General features: G+C 27.9%; 1 protein-coding gene across 1 annotated transcript; it reads left to right on the top strand.

Annotated features, from left to right (window-relative positions):
• The first annotated feature begins 8,503 nt into the window (after nt 1-8,503).
• On the top strand, nt 8,504-12,884 carry LOC109156704 (protein BCCIP homolog). The gene is made up of 9 exons (XM_019304535.1): nt 8,504-8,615; nt 10,254-10,435; nt 10,527-10,597; nt 10,675-10,899; nt 11,151-11,360; nt 11,453-11,518; nt 11,622-11,711; nt 11,797-11,853; nt 12,018-12,884. Exons 2-9 carry the CDS (start codon nt 10,279-10,281, stop codon nt 12,114-12,116), a joined length of 975 nt encoding a protein of 324 aa, XP_019160080.1. The 5' UTR covers nt 8,504-8,615; nt 10,254-10,278; the 3' UTR covers nt 12,117-12,884.
• The last annotated feature ends 4,028 nt before the right edge of the window (nt 12,885-16,912 follow it).

The raw sequence follows: 16,912 nt of genomic DNA, 5'->3' as shown, positions 1-16,912 counted from the left end.
TCTGTTTGGTAATGTTCCCAAAATAAGTTCATAGCTTAAAATAAGAGCTTATTTTGGAACCCTACCTTATTTAAGCTCTGTTTGGCAGAGCTTATTTAGGTAGCGTTTCAAAATAAGCTCATAGCTTCCTAACTTTTTTTTTTTTTCATCTTTATCCTTATTATTTTAAAGAAATGACATAATTTACCCTTCCCAATTAAGATCTTTTTCTCTTCTCCTTTATCCACAACTTTCACCACAAATATTATTATTATTATTATTATTATTATTATTGTTGTTGTTGTTGTTGTTATTATTATTATTATTATTATTATTATTATTATTATTATTATTATTAGATTTGGAACAATATTGCTACTTCATTATGAGATGCTATATCATGACCATGCTAATAGTTTTATTTTAAAATGTTAATTTTTTAAAATACAAAATGTTAAATTTTAATATGTAAACAAACTAATTTAAATTTTACGGAGATATCATTTTTAGTCCTTTTACATTTATCAGCTGATCAAAAAGCTAATTTTACCAAACACTTTCAATCATAACAGCTAGCTTAACAGATCTTTAGTTTTCAGCTCCGAGCTTATAGCTTTTCAGCTCATTTTCAGCTTTCAGCTAGGTTTGCCAAACAGAGCCTATGTGATAATTCACCGTGAGTCTCTGATGAATATGTGTATGTCTAAATTGTAATTTGTAATATTGTTTTTAATGTATCATGTATGTGCTTCACAAGATGATCAAGAATGGAAGGAGTATTCCATTTTACATCCAAATTTAGAATTGATAGCCGAAAAGATCATCCAGCAGGTTCACGAGAATTTGTGTCTTCTTTTAGAGCAGTTCTGGAAAGAAAACTAGTTACCAAGAGGCTGCAATTGAGTTAGGCAAAGAACTGATATCATTTTGTCTTTAATCTTTCGTATTGAAGTTAACACAGAAATCTATATCTATATATCTATATATCTATATATCTATATAAAAGTAAAATCCTCCTAACAAATTTTCCCCCCAAAACTTTTGTAATAAAGCTTATTTGGTAAGTAAATTTCAAATGAAAATCAAATAAAATCTATTAATTGTTATATTACATAATTGGTAATATTATGTATGGTATTATATTCTATAATATTATTGAAAATATTATTGTTCAAGTATAATAAAAATATTATGAAATAATGTAATCATAATAAAATAAAATAAAAATAATAACAATAACAATAGAATAACAATAATAATAATAATAATAACAACAACAACAATAATAATAATAGTAATAATATAATAATAATATAATAAAAACCATATAAATTCCCCCCCCCCCCCAAACTTAGGGGCATTTATATAATATCCTAATTTTCTAATTTAATTAATTATCAAAATATAGAAATTATATATTATATATTATTCTGTAGACATACTTAATACTGTATATAAAGTAAATTAGGTAAATATATTCTTCAAATATAAATTAAGTATCTATATATAATTTTTTGGTAAGCAAATGTAAAATGGTAACCCTAATTTTAATTTGTAATTGGTAATTGGTAATATAATAAAAACCATAACTGTTACACCCTTAATCATATCTAAACACCTATATATACATCACATTCTCTTCAATACAAACAGTACCAAGTTACAAAGAACGAAAAAGAATATTCTCTGCAACTGCATAGCAATGGTGTAGAGAATAGGGACCTTCAAGAAGAGGAGGAACAAGACCCATATTCTTTGCGTGAGGTGTGGCCGCCGAAGCTTCCATATCCAGAAGAGTTGTTGCACTACACCTGCACATTTGGTAAATCTACGTATCCTTTTTCAACTTTTTTTTTATAAAGAATATAAAATCATACCATTGGTGAAATTTAAAATCTATCTACATATATTATATAAACTATGATTATATATATATATATATATATATATATATATATATATATATATATATATATATATCGTTAAACATTTCACTTCATCTTCTTCATCATCAATCTGGACGAGTTTGCTCAACCCATTAAAAGGTATTTCTTTAATACCTTATCTCAATCTGTTGAAAGTTATTTATTATTGGACTCTGGGCAGGATTAAATAATGCACTATTCATAATGATAGAAAAAAAAAAAAAAACCGACCATCTGATTATTAGTGGATTCTGAGCAACTAGATTTGCAGATCATTTGCATGAGAGGGGACATCATTGAATGAGTTTGGACTATTAATATTTTTTTTCCTAATGTGACGGTCCTTCCAACACCAATATGAGTAAAACAAAGATTTGGAGCCATGGCAATGTGTTAAGGATCATGAGTAGTGCTCCTTGACAAAAACCTAAAGCAACATCATATATGAATATGATAGAGATTTAATTATTTTTTATTTGATAAAGATTATTCTCTAACTAAAACAATTAGTAATATTTACGATTTATTGAACCAACCTTCATATTTTTGGTCAAATGAGTACACATGATGGAATATATGTTCATTGCACGGAATCTTAATATTAATTGAGTTTCCAAATTGTATATTGCAAAAGAATTATTTTACCATAATATGAATTGTAACCAATTTAGTAAATCTAAATATTAACAAATATGTGTGGTAATTTTATGTATGTTAATATTATTTCACATGGACGTAATACCATAATATGATTTATAACCAATTTAAGAAATCTATATTGATAACCAATTCAAGTATGTATGGTAATCGTATGCATGGTATTAAAAATAATAATTACGTATGGTATCATCTATAGTAATATTAGGTATGATATTATGTAATACGTAGTATTAATTAGGTTGTACATTTATTCTTTTCATATTCCCATATGGACGTAAATCCATAATATGGTATATAACCAATAACCAATATATATACAATAATAATTCAATAACCAATAACCAAAATATATATATATATATATATATATATATATATATATATATATATATATATATATATATATATATATATATATATATATAAATTTTCACTCCTTATTATAAAATAATAATTCAATAAAAGTATTATATAAGTAAATAATTTGTAATATTTATCTTAAGTATAATTTGTCAAATTAATCAATTTTAATTTGATAATGATCATTTTCTAACCAAACAATTGGTAATATTTACAATTTATTGAACCAATCCATTTTTTTCCATCCAGACTAATTTTAATGCTCAAATTAATAATAAATTTTATTAGTTATTAATTAGCATAATATTAATTTATTATGCATAATTATTGTATAAAAATAAATTACCGTTCAAATGAGTACACAAGATGATATACATGTTTATTGCACGAAATCTTAATATTAATTGAGTTGTCAAATCGTATATTGCATAAGAATTATTCTTACCTTACTATTTACAATTACAAATTTATTCCGAAATTCTGAAAATTAAATAAGTTAGAAATCTAATTTTAAGTATGTATTTCTGGTTTTTTCATTTTTAATTTATACAACTAATTTATTAATTTATATACACAATTTTTTGCTGCTTATAATAAAATAATTCACTAACGTTTTTTCGGTAAGCAATTCCTCTAAGCAAATAATCTGTAATATTCACTGATATACTTTACACAGTTTAATCATTTTTTATTTTTATAATTTCAAATTTATTAAATTATATATATATATATATATATATATATATATATATATATATAAAATTTAATATATATATATAATTAGATAAAGCTTATTTTGTGACCAAACAATTAGTAATATTTACGATTTATTGAACCAATTCGTAAATGAGTCAATCTATACAATAATTAATAACAAAACCTATTTACTTGATTTCCCACCCAAACAATAGTAAATAGTAAAAGTAAATTTTTTATTAAAAAAATGAAAAAAAAAAGAACATAAATATTTCACAATAATATTCTACATCATCAGTTAAAAATGGAATGGAAATTAGGTAAACTGAAAAAATAACTGAATATTAATAATTGACTGAAAATTAAAAATGAAAAAAGGAACATAAATTAGGTTAATTTAAAAAGGAAATGAATATTTATAATTGACTAAAAAAAATGATCCATAATTAACTAAAATGGAAAAGGAAAATGGTCAGATGATTACATTTTAATTTTTCACAATAATATTACACAATGTAGTACATCAAATCATAATTATGTCATAAATCTTTCACAATTTTAAAAATAGAACGGAAATAATTTAATAATAATATTTACATCATCAAGTAAACGTAAATTAAAAATGAAAAGTAAATATTTAATTAATAGTATTCTACATCATCAATAATAAAGGAATATTCTATACAATAATAAAGTTAAATTAAAAATGCAACGAAAATTAAAAATGAAACGGAAATATTTCAATAATAATATTCTACATCATCAATTAAAAATGGAACGAAAATTGGGTAAAATATCACTACATCTGATATTCTAATCGTCTAATTGACTGAAAGTAAACAAGAATAATTGGTTGAAAATGAATATGATATTACTAATTAACTGAAAATATAAAATTAAATGAATATTAATAGTTGACTACAAATAAAAAATGATCTATAATTAACTAATATGAAAAAAATGGTTAGATCATTGCATTTTAATTAAAAATTGATGGAAACTAAAATTGGACGGAAATTTTCAATAATAATATTCTATATCATAGATAATAAAGACATATCATTACAACGGAAATATTTCAATAATAATATTATTAAAAATGCAATAAAGTTAAATTAAAAATGCAACGGAAATATTTCAATAATAATATTATACATAATCAATTAAAACTTGAACGAAAATTAGGTAAAAATATCATTGCATATGATATTCTAATTGACTAATTGATTAAAAAAAATTGGCTGAAAATGAATATGATATTACTAACTGACTTAAAAAAAAATAAAAAAAATCTCTAATTGACTAATATTCTACCATTATATATTTTCACTCGAGTCACCCATCATGGTGGACTGAAGGTGTTAGCTATAGACGATGATGGACAAGATTGTGTTGCTATTACCAATGTCGAAAGAGGTTTCAATAATGTATACATACAATCGTTGATTTTTTTTTAAATGACAAATTTGCTATATATCTAGACAAAAATATATATATCTTCCATACAAAAGAATTAAGATAGTAATTCATTCCTATAACTGAGTTGCTTGAGAATGAGCACATTTGCCGAATTTATATATAAAAAAAAAATACTAAACAATGATAAATAAAATCTCCAAAATTACAGCACCGCATGCGTACATCTACACATTAGCTATTAATTTGAGCAATCATTTGCTCAAATTTAAGCATTGATAACATCAAAACACATAAATAATCCAAACCATATGTTCAATTGCACTATATAATATTTGATGTTCTAATTTAAATAATTATATATTGATCCAAATATTCTTAATATATTACAACAAATTCATTCCGTGCATCGAACAGGTGAAAATTATATTATTCTAATAATTTTTCTTTCATTCTTTTGTGCAATTACTATGCTAATGTATTTAAATATTGAAAGAGAATTCTATAAAAAGGATCCTTAATTCACTAAAATTCTATATTATTCTTAAAAACAAAACCCCAATTTCTTACTTTCCCGCACAAACTATAAAAAAAAAAAAATTACCAATTAATAATACTAATAATAATTAGTAAAAAAAATTAGTAGTAGAATAGAAAAAAAGATCCTTAATTCACAAAAACTAGAAAAGAAAACGGAATTCACTAATTAATTAAAACTAACAATAATCAGTAAAAAAAGATCATTAATTCACTAAAAATGAAAATATAAATGGAATTTACTGATTATGACTAATAATAATTGGTAAAATAGGAAAATAAAAAATGAGTCTTAATTCAATGAAAATGGAAAAAAGAAACGGAAGGGTGTGAAAAAAAATAGGGTCATAATAATGAAAACAGTAAAAAAAGAAAATTCTACCAAAAATTAGAATAATAAAAAAAGTTTCTTAATTCACGAGAAATAGAAAAGGAAACGGAATTCACTGATTAATTAATAATAATAATAATAATAATAATAATCAGTAAGAAAATTAACAGTAAAATATGAAGAAAAAAAATCCTTACTTCACTAAAAATGAAAAAAAAAATGAAATTTACTGATTAATACTAATAATAATCAGTAAAATTGAAAATAAAAAAGGATTCTTAATTCAATGAAAATGAAAGTATTTTTTTTTTTAAAAGGGTCATAATAAAAATAACAGTAAAAAAAAATCCTACAAAAAAAATTTGAAAAAAAAAAAAACAGATTCATAATTTACGAAAAATAGAAAAGGAAATGGAATTCACTGAATAATTAATACTAATAATAATCAATAAAATTAAAAATTAGCATTAAAAATAAAAATATATAAAATTATCCTTAATTCACTAAAAATAGAAAAAGAATCGAAATTCACTGATTAATACTAATAATAATCAGTTAAATAGGAAAATATAAAAAGATTCCCAATCTATACCATTATTAAAAACAAAATCCTTCTTCCTTACTTTCACACCCAAACAATAGAAAAAGAAAAAAAAAATCTATAATATAATTAAAAACAAAATTCTATTTACAAAAAATATTCTATATTATTATCAATTAAAAATGGAATGAAAATTAGGTAAATTGAAAAAATAAATAAGTATCTATTCAAACATATTTTCTCAACCAATGCCTTCAATGAGGCTCAATCTCATAACTTCCCACATGAGAGAGGTCACTACATGCCATATGAGCACAAGGTGATTGACAACAAACATTAGGTTAATTGAAAGAAATGAATACTAATAATTGTTTGAAAATAAGAGAAGATTCATAATTGACTAAAATAGAAAAAAAAATGGTCAGATCATTGCAATTTAATTTTTCACAATAATATTACACAGTATAATACAAAGTATGTCATAAATTTTTCACAATTTTAAACAATAGAATTGAAATATTTCAATAATAATATTCTACACTATCAAGTAAAGGTAAATTAAAAATGAAAAGGAAATACTTCAATAATAATATTCTATATCATCAATACTAAAGACATATTTTAAACAATAGTAAAGGTAAATTAAAAATGTAACAAAAATTAAAAATGAAATGGAAATATTTCAATAATAATATTCTAAATTAGCAATTAAAAATGAAACGAAAATTGGGTAAAAATATCATTGCATTTGATATTTTAGTTCGCTAATTGATTAATTGACTAAAAATAAAAAAAGAAATAATTGGATGAAAATGAATATAATATTACTAATGGATTGAAAATATAAAAGGAAATGAATATTAATAATTGACTGCAAATAAAAAATTATCCATAATTGACTAATATGAAAAAAAAAATGGTTAGATCATTGCATTTTAAGTAAAAATGGAAGGGAAACTAAAATTGAACGCCAATATTTCAATAATAATATTCTACATCATAAATAGTAAATGCATATTTTAAAAAATAGTAAAGGTAAATTACAAATGGAACAGAAATATTTCAATAATAATATTATACATCATCAATTAAAAATGGAACACAAATTAGGTAAAAATATCACTCCATATGATATTCTAATTGACTAAAAAAAAAAAGAATAATTGGTTGAAAATGAACATGATATTACTGATTTATTCAAAATATAAAATGATCGCTAATTGACTAATATTATACCATTATATATTTTCACGGAGTCACCCATCCTGATCAATTGAAGGGGTTAGCTCTAGACGATGATGGACAAGATTGTGTTGCTACTACTAAAGTCGTCTACAAAGAGATTTCAACAATGTGTAAATAAAATCGTTGATATTATGTTTTTTAAATGACAAAATTGCTATATGTATAGACAAAAAAAAATATCCTCCATACAAATGAATTAAGATAACAATTTATTCATATAACTGAGTTGCTAGAGAACGAACATATTTGTCTAATTTATAAAAAAAAAATACTAAACAATGATAAATGAAATCTCCAAAGTTATAACACTACATGCATACATCTACACATTAGCTATTAATTTGAGCAATTATTTGCTTAAGATCCAACCCGTATATCCAATTGAACTATATAATATTTGATGTTCTAATTTAAATAATTATATATCAATCCAAATAGTCTTAATATATTACAACAAATCTATTCCGTGCATCGCACGGGCGCAAATACTAGTATTAAAAGAAAAAGTATTATCCCATAGTTCATCATAAACCTTTGTAGCGTAATTTATAATGTATTTTGTATTTTAACAATCTTATTTGTATTTGATATTTTATATTTGAATATTTTTGAATTTATTTTACCTTTGCTTCTTCACCCTCTTCAAAGAAAATCCTTACTCCGCCCTGTATAGGAGAGTCACTACATACATCTGAACACAAATATATTTATTATTTTGTTTCATTTCATAACAAAAGTAAATATAATTTTTCAAAAACCTAGCAGAGTTGCAGCCCAGATCCAACATAGTTCTATTTTCCCAAAATTTTTTTCCCTAATCTGACTATCCTAATTCCTAATCCCTAATTCCTCCGTCCGGTGTCCGCCAGAGTCGCCGTCATCCAGCCGTCAACATCGCTTCACCGTTCAACACTCCGGCAGCAAGGTACTAAATTCCATGCTATAAATATCTCAAAAATTTGGAGGGCCAATATTCATATATTATGCACCTAAGCAACCCTAAAATCTTTTACTGGGTTCTGATAATAGATATCATTATATCTTGAGCAGTTTCAAAGGTGTGTAATACCTTGTTACATGAAATACTTCAAGTCTGCATTTTGGTTGAAGAGATGTTGCAAAATGGTGCTTCGATGAATGGTGTATTTGAGTTTGAACCCACAATTGCTTAGCTTGAATACCTTATTGATTAACTTGAGTTTGAGCTCAAATCACTTTTTATGGTTCATACACATAATAGTTTATATGTATTATATGTTTGTAAGGTTGATGAAGCAATCACGCTCATAGGACTATGAGTCTATGACTACATTTTAACGTTTAGGAGGAATGTGAATATTGCTGCATGTGCTTGCATGATTTGCATCTATTTTTCAGTGTAATAAAGTAAAGGGAAGGAAATAAAATAAAATAGGATAACAACAACAACAGTAGCAGTAGTACTCAGTAGTTCTAGGGGGATGTGGACAAAAAAAGAGGAATGGGGATGGGAGATTTTTTTCATTCATCGTCGGGGGAGGGGCGGTGTTAGTAAGGTGAGGTTTGATTAAAGTTTCCTGTTAGTCTGTTTAGTACTATGATGATAAGGTTATGACTTGTTTTACTAAGGTGAGGTTTGATTAAAGTTTTCTGTTAGAAGTGCTGTCTGGGTTTATGTATTTATTTGTTGATTCTTGTGTTTTATGATGGGTTTCAATTGAGGGAAAAATCTGTTCTTGGTTTTTTGTTGATTACTCTGCCTATTCCAATGTTTAATTAATTCTTTTTTATTTTTATTCAGTGTTTGATCAGACATGGGTTTTTCTTGATTCTGATTTTGTGTTGTTGGGATTGGAATCCCTGTCCCCAAAATTTCTCTGTGGGGATGGGGATGTCATCCCGCTCCATTGCCACCCCTACATAACAATGAGCTTGAGCTCAGCTCAAAAGAGTTTGAGCTAATCTTGAGGAGCTGACTTGGTATATACACCTTAAATTGGGTATTATGCCCACATTGTCAATATTATTGTTACTTATAATTGACATTTATGTTTTAATAAATATGAAAGAAAATAATTAAATTTTAAATAACTTTGTTTTTCTATAAATTGAATCAAATTGCAAGGTTTGGAAAACTAGAGATGAAAAATGGAGAAAATCCTCCAGCAAATATGGTAATGTAGATCAGATATGGATATACATGTGTGTATGCATGTGCACATGTGTTGATTGTTGAAATAACTTTAACCTCTAGTAGTCAGGTTTTAATTTTAATTTTTTTTTTTTTTTTTCCAAAACTCTTTAAATCTTGCAAGATCCCTGAGAAGTACGAATGTGCCCTATGCCCCTCGGTAACATTGTATGCATTCCCTTTAATCCATCATGTTTTATACTGTTTCTTTGTCAAGGGTCCCCTTCATATCTTTGTTTTTGTAGCATCCATGTTGTACATTAGTGACCTTTTCTCTTGAGTTTTGATGTCTACTTTGCCTTGCAATTAGCTGTAACTATTCTAAGTACATTCTCAACTCCCTTTGTAAGTTTACATGGAATGGCATATTCTTAATCTGGTGCTTTTGTTCAGGTATACTAGATCAATAATCAATATAATGCCTCATAAACTCACAAGGCATCGTCGATTGTTAAGATATAAACCTTTCGGTTTCTCTCCATTTGCTCGATCTATAGCCCAACATGCCTCAGATAACAAGGTCAAGCGCAAGATTTACAATGGACTACGGGGAAAAAATTTTCCCAGCTCATCAGGTGCAGTATTTTAGTAAATTGTTAAAACAGTGAACTTTCCTGTTTTCTGGTATGACTCTCAAACTTGCACTGCTTGAATTTGTGCTTCCAGGTAATGGGGTTCTAAATCACACCCAAGGAGGCAAGAATAAGCATTCTGATTCTTCTGATGAAGAGTTTGAAGTAAGAATAGACAGGATTTTTGCTATTTTAAATTTGTTATTATTTATCTATGGGTTAACACATTCTTTTAATTGAAGGGCACTGTCCAAGCTGACTTTGAGTTCTTTGATCCCAAGCCTGATGACTTCCATGGAGTGAAGGTTCTCCTGCAGACCTACCTTAATAATAAACAGTGGGATTTGAGTGGTTTTGTGGACTTAATCTTGGGACAACCCACAGTAGGGACTGTTGTTAAGATAGCGAATGATGAAGATGAAGGAATTTACTCTGTTATCAGTGCTCTTAACTTGGGAAGATATAAGGCAAGCAACATACTTTTGTTACCCTATTTCTTTATTCATTGTATATAATAAACATAAACAAATTATTCCGGAAGTCAATGTACCTAAAAGAAAAAATCAGTCGATAACTCAATAAGCCACTTAGCTTGCATACTAGTATGTGATTATACTTTCTAAGTGCCTAGTAACTGGCAATGAGAGAAATTAAGTATTAATTAATCTCTAGTCCAGGGACTACTTGCTCATGTCAATTAAGGGTTTTTGTACTGCAGAACAGTAAGTGTATAATGGAGCTCAAGAAATTCCTGCTTACTGCATGCCAAGATAAGAATGTACAAGCTAACTTGAGCTCGCTGCTTGAAGAGCAATCCAATGACGTTGGACTGTTAGTCTCCCAACGCGTAGTAAATCTTCCTCCACAGCTTTTGCCTCCCCTTTATGACGGCCTCTTTGATGAAATCTCATGGGCTACAGAAGACGAGGTTAGATTGTAAAATTATTAGGATTTGAGTTGTTTATGATTGTTTCTTTTTCTTTAATTAGTTAATTAGACTCTGAGTTCCATTTCTTGTAGCCCACAGAAGAGCTTCGAAAATCTTTTTGCTTCAAGTTTTATCTAGTGGTCAGTAAAATTTACAAGGTATGCGCAATTGTTTTCTGATCTGTCCAACTTGTTTTCATTTGATTGATAGATAGCCTTGCACTCTTGCATTGATAATAGTATTTTCTTTATTTTTATGCAGCATATAAATGCAGACAAAAAAACTTTACCAAGGAAAAGTGGTGATGAAGCTATAATATATGTTAAGCCTGAGGAAGAAATACTTCATGAGGTACAATACTGGTGTTCTTGGAATCTTGTTTTGTATTTTTCACATTTGAATCAGGAGCTCACTGACTTTTTAAAGTAAATTCCAGCTAAGCTCTTGGTCCTTCACTTTCCCTATGCACTCTCAGCCAGTCAGAACTGATGAGGTAAGTGTTTCAAATCTTTAAATTCTGTGCAAAAGATTAGTAGACTAGACATGAATGTTTTCATTTTCTAATGTATGTGCCACTGGTAATTGTTTAAAAACTTGTTAAATCTGATCATGCATAATATAATTCCCCTTAATTTGATCCATCTTCTCTTATTGCAGCTCAAAGATTACCGGATGACTGGTTTGGTCATGGCAGTGGAAGCAAGCAAAATATCAAAATTCCGAAAACAGTTAAACTCTTTAATAGATAATTCATGATTCCATCTGCAGTTCCACCAGCTATCATCATATAGTGCTCGTTATTTCAATTAAAGCGGGAACAATTGCCATCTAACCTTCTTTCAGTCAGACACTTGAACCCAGTAAGCTCACTGCTCGATTGCCATCATCATATGTTTTGCTTGCTTATAGATGCTGAAGGGTTGAACCAATTTTGATCTGTTAGTAACTCCATGGAACAATGACTATCTTGTACTTGGTGGTACATCACTGCATTTGATTCGGTAAAATTGCAATTTGCAACATGGTTAATTTTTGAACCAATGTTATCTGTTTATAGGTGCATGTAGTTTTTCATGAACTAAATATGAAAATTTGCTGCTTTTATTTAGTGCTAATTAGTGACTTGCAATATGATTGGAGTATCGTAGCAATGGTTACCTTTGCAAATATCTTAGACTGTGTTTGCTTTAATTCTCTCATTTTAGTAAATGCACACTTATCTTTATTCATTTACCCAATACAAATATTCGTTTTAAATCATATGATAATGACAGTAGTGATGCTGTTTATTTCACTAAGAAATGATGGAAATTGGGAAAAAAAAAAGACTTGTGGTGAAGTTGTCAGGATTTTGCGTAATGTGTTCCGTGATGATATGTATATTGTTTTGTGCCATTAATGGAGAACTTTAGCCAGCTGATATACAGTAGCCCATTTAGCATATATAAATTCAAGATTAAATATTGCCTCATGGAACTAAAAGTGTAATTTTCACAATTTATGAAAGGTTATGGTTCACCTCTACTTTATTCTCGAGTATAGAAAGTATTTGGTTTCCTGATTATTTAAGGATTTTAATAATTATGATTGAATTATAATTATTATCATGTATGCCAGGATGGAAGTGTGAAACTAAATGTGAAAAAAAGAAATTAATGAGTGATTAAGAAATGATATGATGTGAGATGATAGCACCCAGTCCTTATCTTCTAATCTTTATTAGTTTTAAGCATTTGATGGTAATGATTATCAGTTAGCCTTTGACACCAATTTTGTTGATTTGTTGGTAAGGGATATCATTGCCAAAATGAATGCTATGTCTGCGCATGTCTTCTTGTTGTAGAGAGGTTAGATAGGTAATTTGCTAAAACCTAGTTTGTGGACCTGGTAATTTGTGTCACGACACGAAATCAGACATGAAAATAAACAGGTCAGTGTTTACCTTTAATGTGTCTTGGGTCGTTAACAAGTTGACTTTTAAGATTTGTGTTTTAACGGGTCAACTTGCATAACTTGTTAAGACTTTGTTTAGCTTATTAATATTAGCATTAATTATGATTTTTGAATGTTATTTTAAAAACATTTTATGAATATTATGGTATGTTATGAATTAAATATCTTTACTATTTTGTAGATTTAATAACAAAGATTTTTCTAAAAGAAAATTATATTAACATGTTTAATGGGTTCTACGTGGGTTATTGTGTTATATCGTATTGTGTAGACTCGAAACCTGTGTTAACTAAATGTGGCTATCATGTTAACTTGTTTAAAAATTGCGTTTGTATTCATGTTCAAAATTCTAACGTGTTAACCTTAACATGTAGTGTTCTTATTTAGTTTTATTGTGTTCGTATTGTTATCTTGTCAACTCATTATCAAATCCGTTTATACGAATTGCCAACTCTACTTGTTGGTTATTATATCCATAGAAAATACGGAGTAATTTTTCTTCCACAGTTTATTGAGGGTCACACTTGAATCCATGAGAAGGGTCAATATGAAAATGTAATACTTATACTAAAAAAATGTAATACTAATAAGAAATACAATGTTTGTTACTTATAAAGAGAGTGCTTTTAAATCAAACAAATGTAAAAGAATTACTACGTATATTTTTTCACAAAAGTATTACACTTACCCTTATAAGTAATGTTTATAAGTGTTTGTTACTTATAAGAGAAAATGTAATACTTTTAAATCATAATGTAAAAGTATTACATTTTTTAAGTAATGGACATTTTATTCATGATTAATATTACATTTTTCTCAAAAGTATTACATGTTCATTTGACCCGACTTACCACGAATAATGATATGTGAGATAGTCTAATACAAGTTTTATTGAAGTTGTGACCGTAGGGGAATTTTGTCCTCAACTCTTAAATTATGAGGAATTTACTTATTTATTATTATTTTCTGGATATCTTTACATATTTTAAAAATTGTTTTTATGAAATACTTGTATTCTCTCAAGTTTAACTTCTCGTGAGAATTGTTTATTAATTTTCTTGGTCTGAGTTAACTATGAGATCATTTGATAGCTAGGATCACAAAATTAGTTTCATCTTGGGATATGATTCTACCCTTGCCACCCACACACTCTTCAATGGTTGGGCTAAAAGCAAAAGTAGTAAAAAAAAATTTCCTAAACGATTAATGGTTAATTGTCGCGTCAGAGAAGGACGATCCGTAGTAAATCTCTTCAAACAAAACATCACCTAATGCTTTGTTTTACCACACAGTATAACCAGGATGGGTACTGTTTTCCATTACCCCCCAAAAAAAACAGCAATGAAACCTTTGGTTGAATTGCAAACATAGTGTACGCATGAGCAGTTCAGTTGGTCATATGAGTGAAATTTGAAAGAATGACTAGGGATCAAGTCTCACTAGCTGCAGTATGAGAGCAACCTCTGAGGGGGAGGAGGTCTAGCCTCTGTGATTCAGTTGAGTTATCACTATTTACATCCTTCCAGATGCTCTGTAGCTCAGTTGGTCGAAGAATGATCAGGGGTCAAGTCTCACCAGCGACAGTATGAGAGTAACCTCTCAAAGTGAGGGAGAGATCTAGCCTCTGTGAGTTATCATGATTTACATCTTCCTATATGTTCTATTGGGGTGTGGGGGATTCAATAACCTTTTGGGTAGAAGAATTGCAAACATGGTATTTAGGCAAAAAGGTAGCACAATGTTTTTGTTGAGAAGCAGTTGAAATTGTACCAATTTCTGGAACAGTGTATGTTTAGGAAACCCACCCACCAAAAAGGAACTCAGAAACCATGTGGCCTCCCTCAACCTCAAAGTTTTTGACCCCATCATATATCACTTTACTCCACTCCAAACCACATATTATATGGTCACCATCTCATTTCATTCCTCTCTTTATTCTTATGTCTACTTCATAACCCCACTCTCTCTCTCTCTCTCTCTCTCTCTCTCTCCTATCTGTCTTTTTCTCTAAGTAGTACTCATAAAGCTAAGGTTTTAATTTGTCGACTTAAAAAGTTCTCTACTTCTATAAAGGCATTTTAGTGTTAGTCTTCTTTGCATCACTTTCAGGAGGGCCGGGGTATCCAAATTAAGGACACTGCTTTTACAAATTAATATGGTTAAGAGTATAGAAAGTTCTTTGTTTGAGTTAAGGTCCTACAATTATTATATGTGTGTGATTATTGTCGCAAATTATGCCGTGGACTCGTGTCCAAAACGACGTCGTTTTCAGGAAAAAACGCGGCATCTCAGTTAAAAAAAATTGATTTTGTCTCGCGGTTAACGGCGTTATTCGTTTGTGGCATTATGAATGTACAGTTATGGAATTATGAACGTAAGTTATGAAATTATGAACACAGAGCTCTGACATTATGAACTTATAATTATGAACATTTAGTGATAAAATTATGAACATAGAGCTCTAAAATTGTGAACATAGAACTTCGAAAATTATGAATGTACAGTTATGAAATTATGAATGTACAGTTAGGGAATTATGAATGTACAATTATAGAATTATGAATGTACAGTTATGGAATTATGAATGTACAATTATAGAATTATGAATGTACAGTTATGGAATTATGAATGTACAATTATAGAATTATGAATATACAGTTATGGAATTATGAATGTACAGTTATGGAATTATGAACACAGAGCTCTGACATTATGAACATACAATATGAACATACAGTGATAAAATTATAAACATAGAGCTCTAAAATTGTGAACATAGAGCTTCAAAAATTATGAATTTACAGTTATTGAATTATGAATATACAGTTACGGAATTATGAATGTACAGTTATGGAAGTATGAATGTACAGTTATGGAATTATGAACACAGAGCTCTGAGATTATGAACTTACAATTATGAACATATAGTGATAAAATTATGAACATATACTCCTATAACCAAGCGGTCTAAAATTAAAAAAAAAAAGAAAAAGAAAAAAAAAGTGGAAGATAACGGTGCCGTGACACCGTTATCGTGTCCACATTGCATGCTGGACATGGGTCCATAGCATAACGATTGGATTATTGTTGTGTAGATTTATTTAGGAGGCGTCTGGTTCAAATCTACTATATATACTAATAAGAGCCCAAAAGAGTTAGGCCTATAATGGGTAGAAAAAATGACGGTCACAGATTTTAATCAAATGAATGGCTCAGATTGATTAAAAGATTGATCAGATTTAAATTTTACACTAAAATTTCCTAAAATACCCACACACCGTTACTAATTCCGTTAAAATTTTAAGAATAGCCGTTAGTTCACCGTTAACTTACTCATTGATTTCAATAAAAAAAAAAGTCTTAGGTTCGAACCTCATCCCAATCAAAGTTGGCATAATTAGTACTCTATTTTACTCTTATTAAATTATATAAATAATAATTTAGTAGTTACAACAAAAAATAATACATATGCATTTCTTTAATTTAAATTTATCTGTCCTCAATGCCTTTATTCAAAAAAAATTTTATTCATTATCAATAAATTAAATAAGAGAAATAATTTACTTTCAAAAAAAAATAAGAGAAATAATTTTATTAGT

This window comes from Ipomoea nil, unplaced genomic scaffold (genome assembly GCF_001879475.1).
Source record: "Ipomoea nil cultivar Tokyo-kokei standard unplaced genomic scaffold, Asagao_1.1 scaffold2759, whole genome shotgun sequence".
NCBI classification, from domain to species: Eukaryota; Viridiplantae; Streptophyta; class Magnoliopsida; order Solanales; family Convolvulaceae; genus Ipomoea; species Ipomoea nil.
Note: the sequence above shows the minus strand (reverse complement) of the source record. Positions and strands in the feature narration are given on the sequence as shown.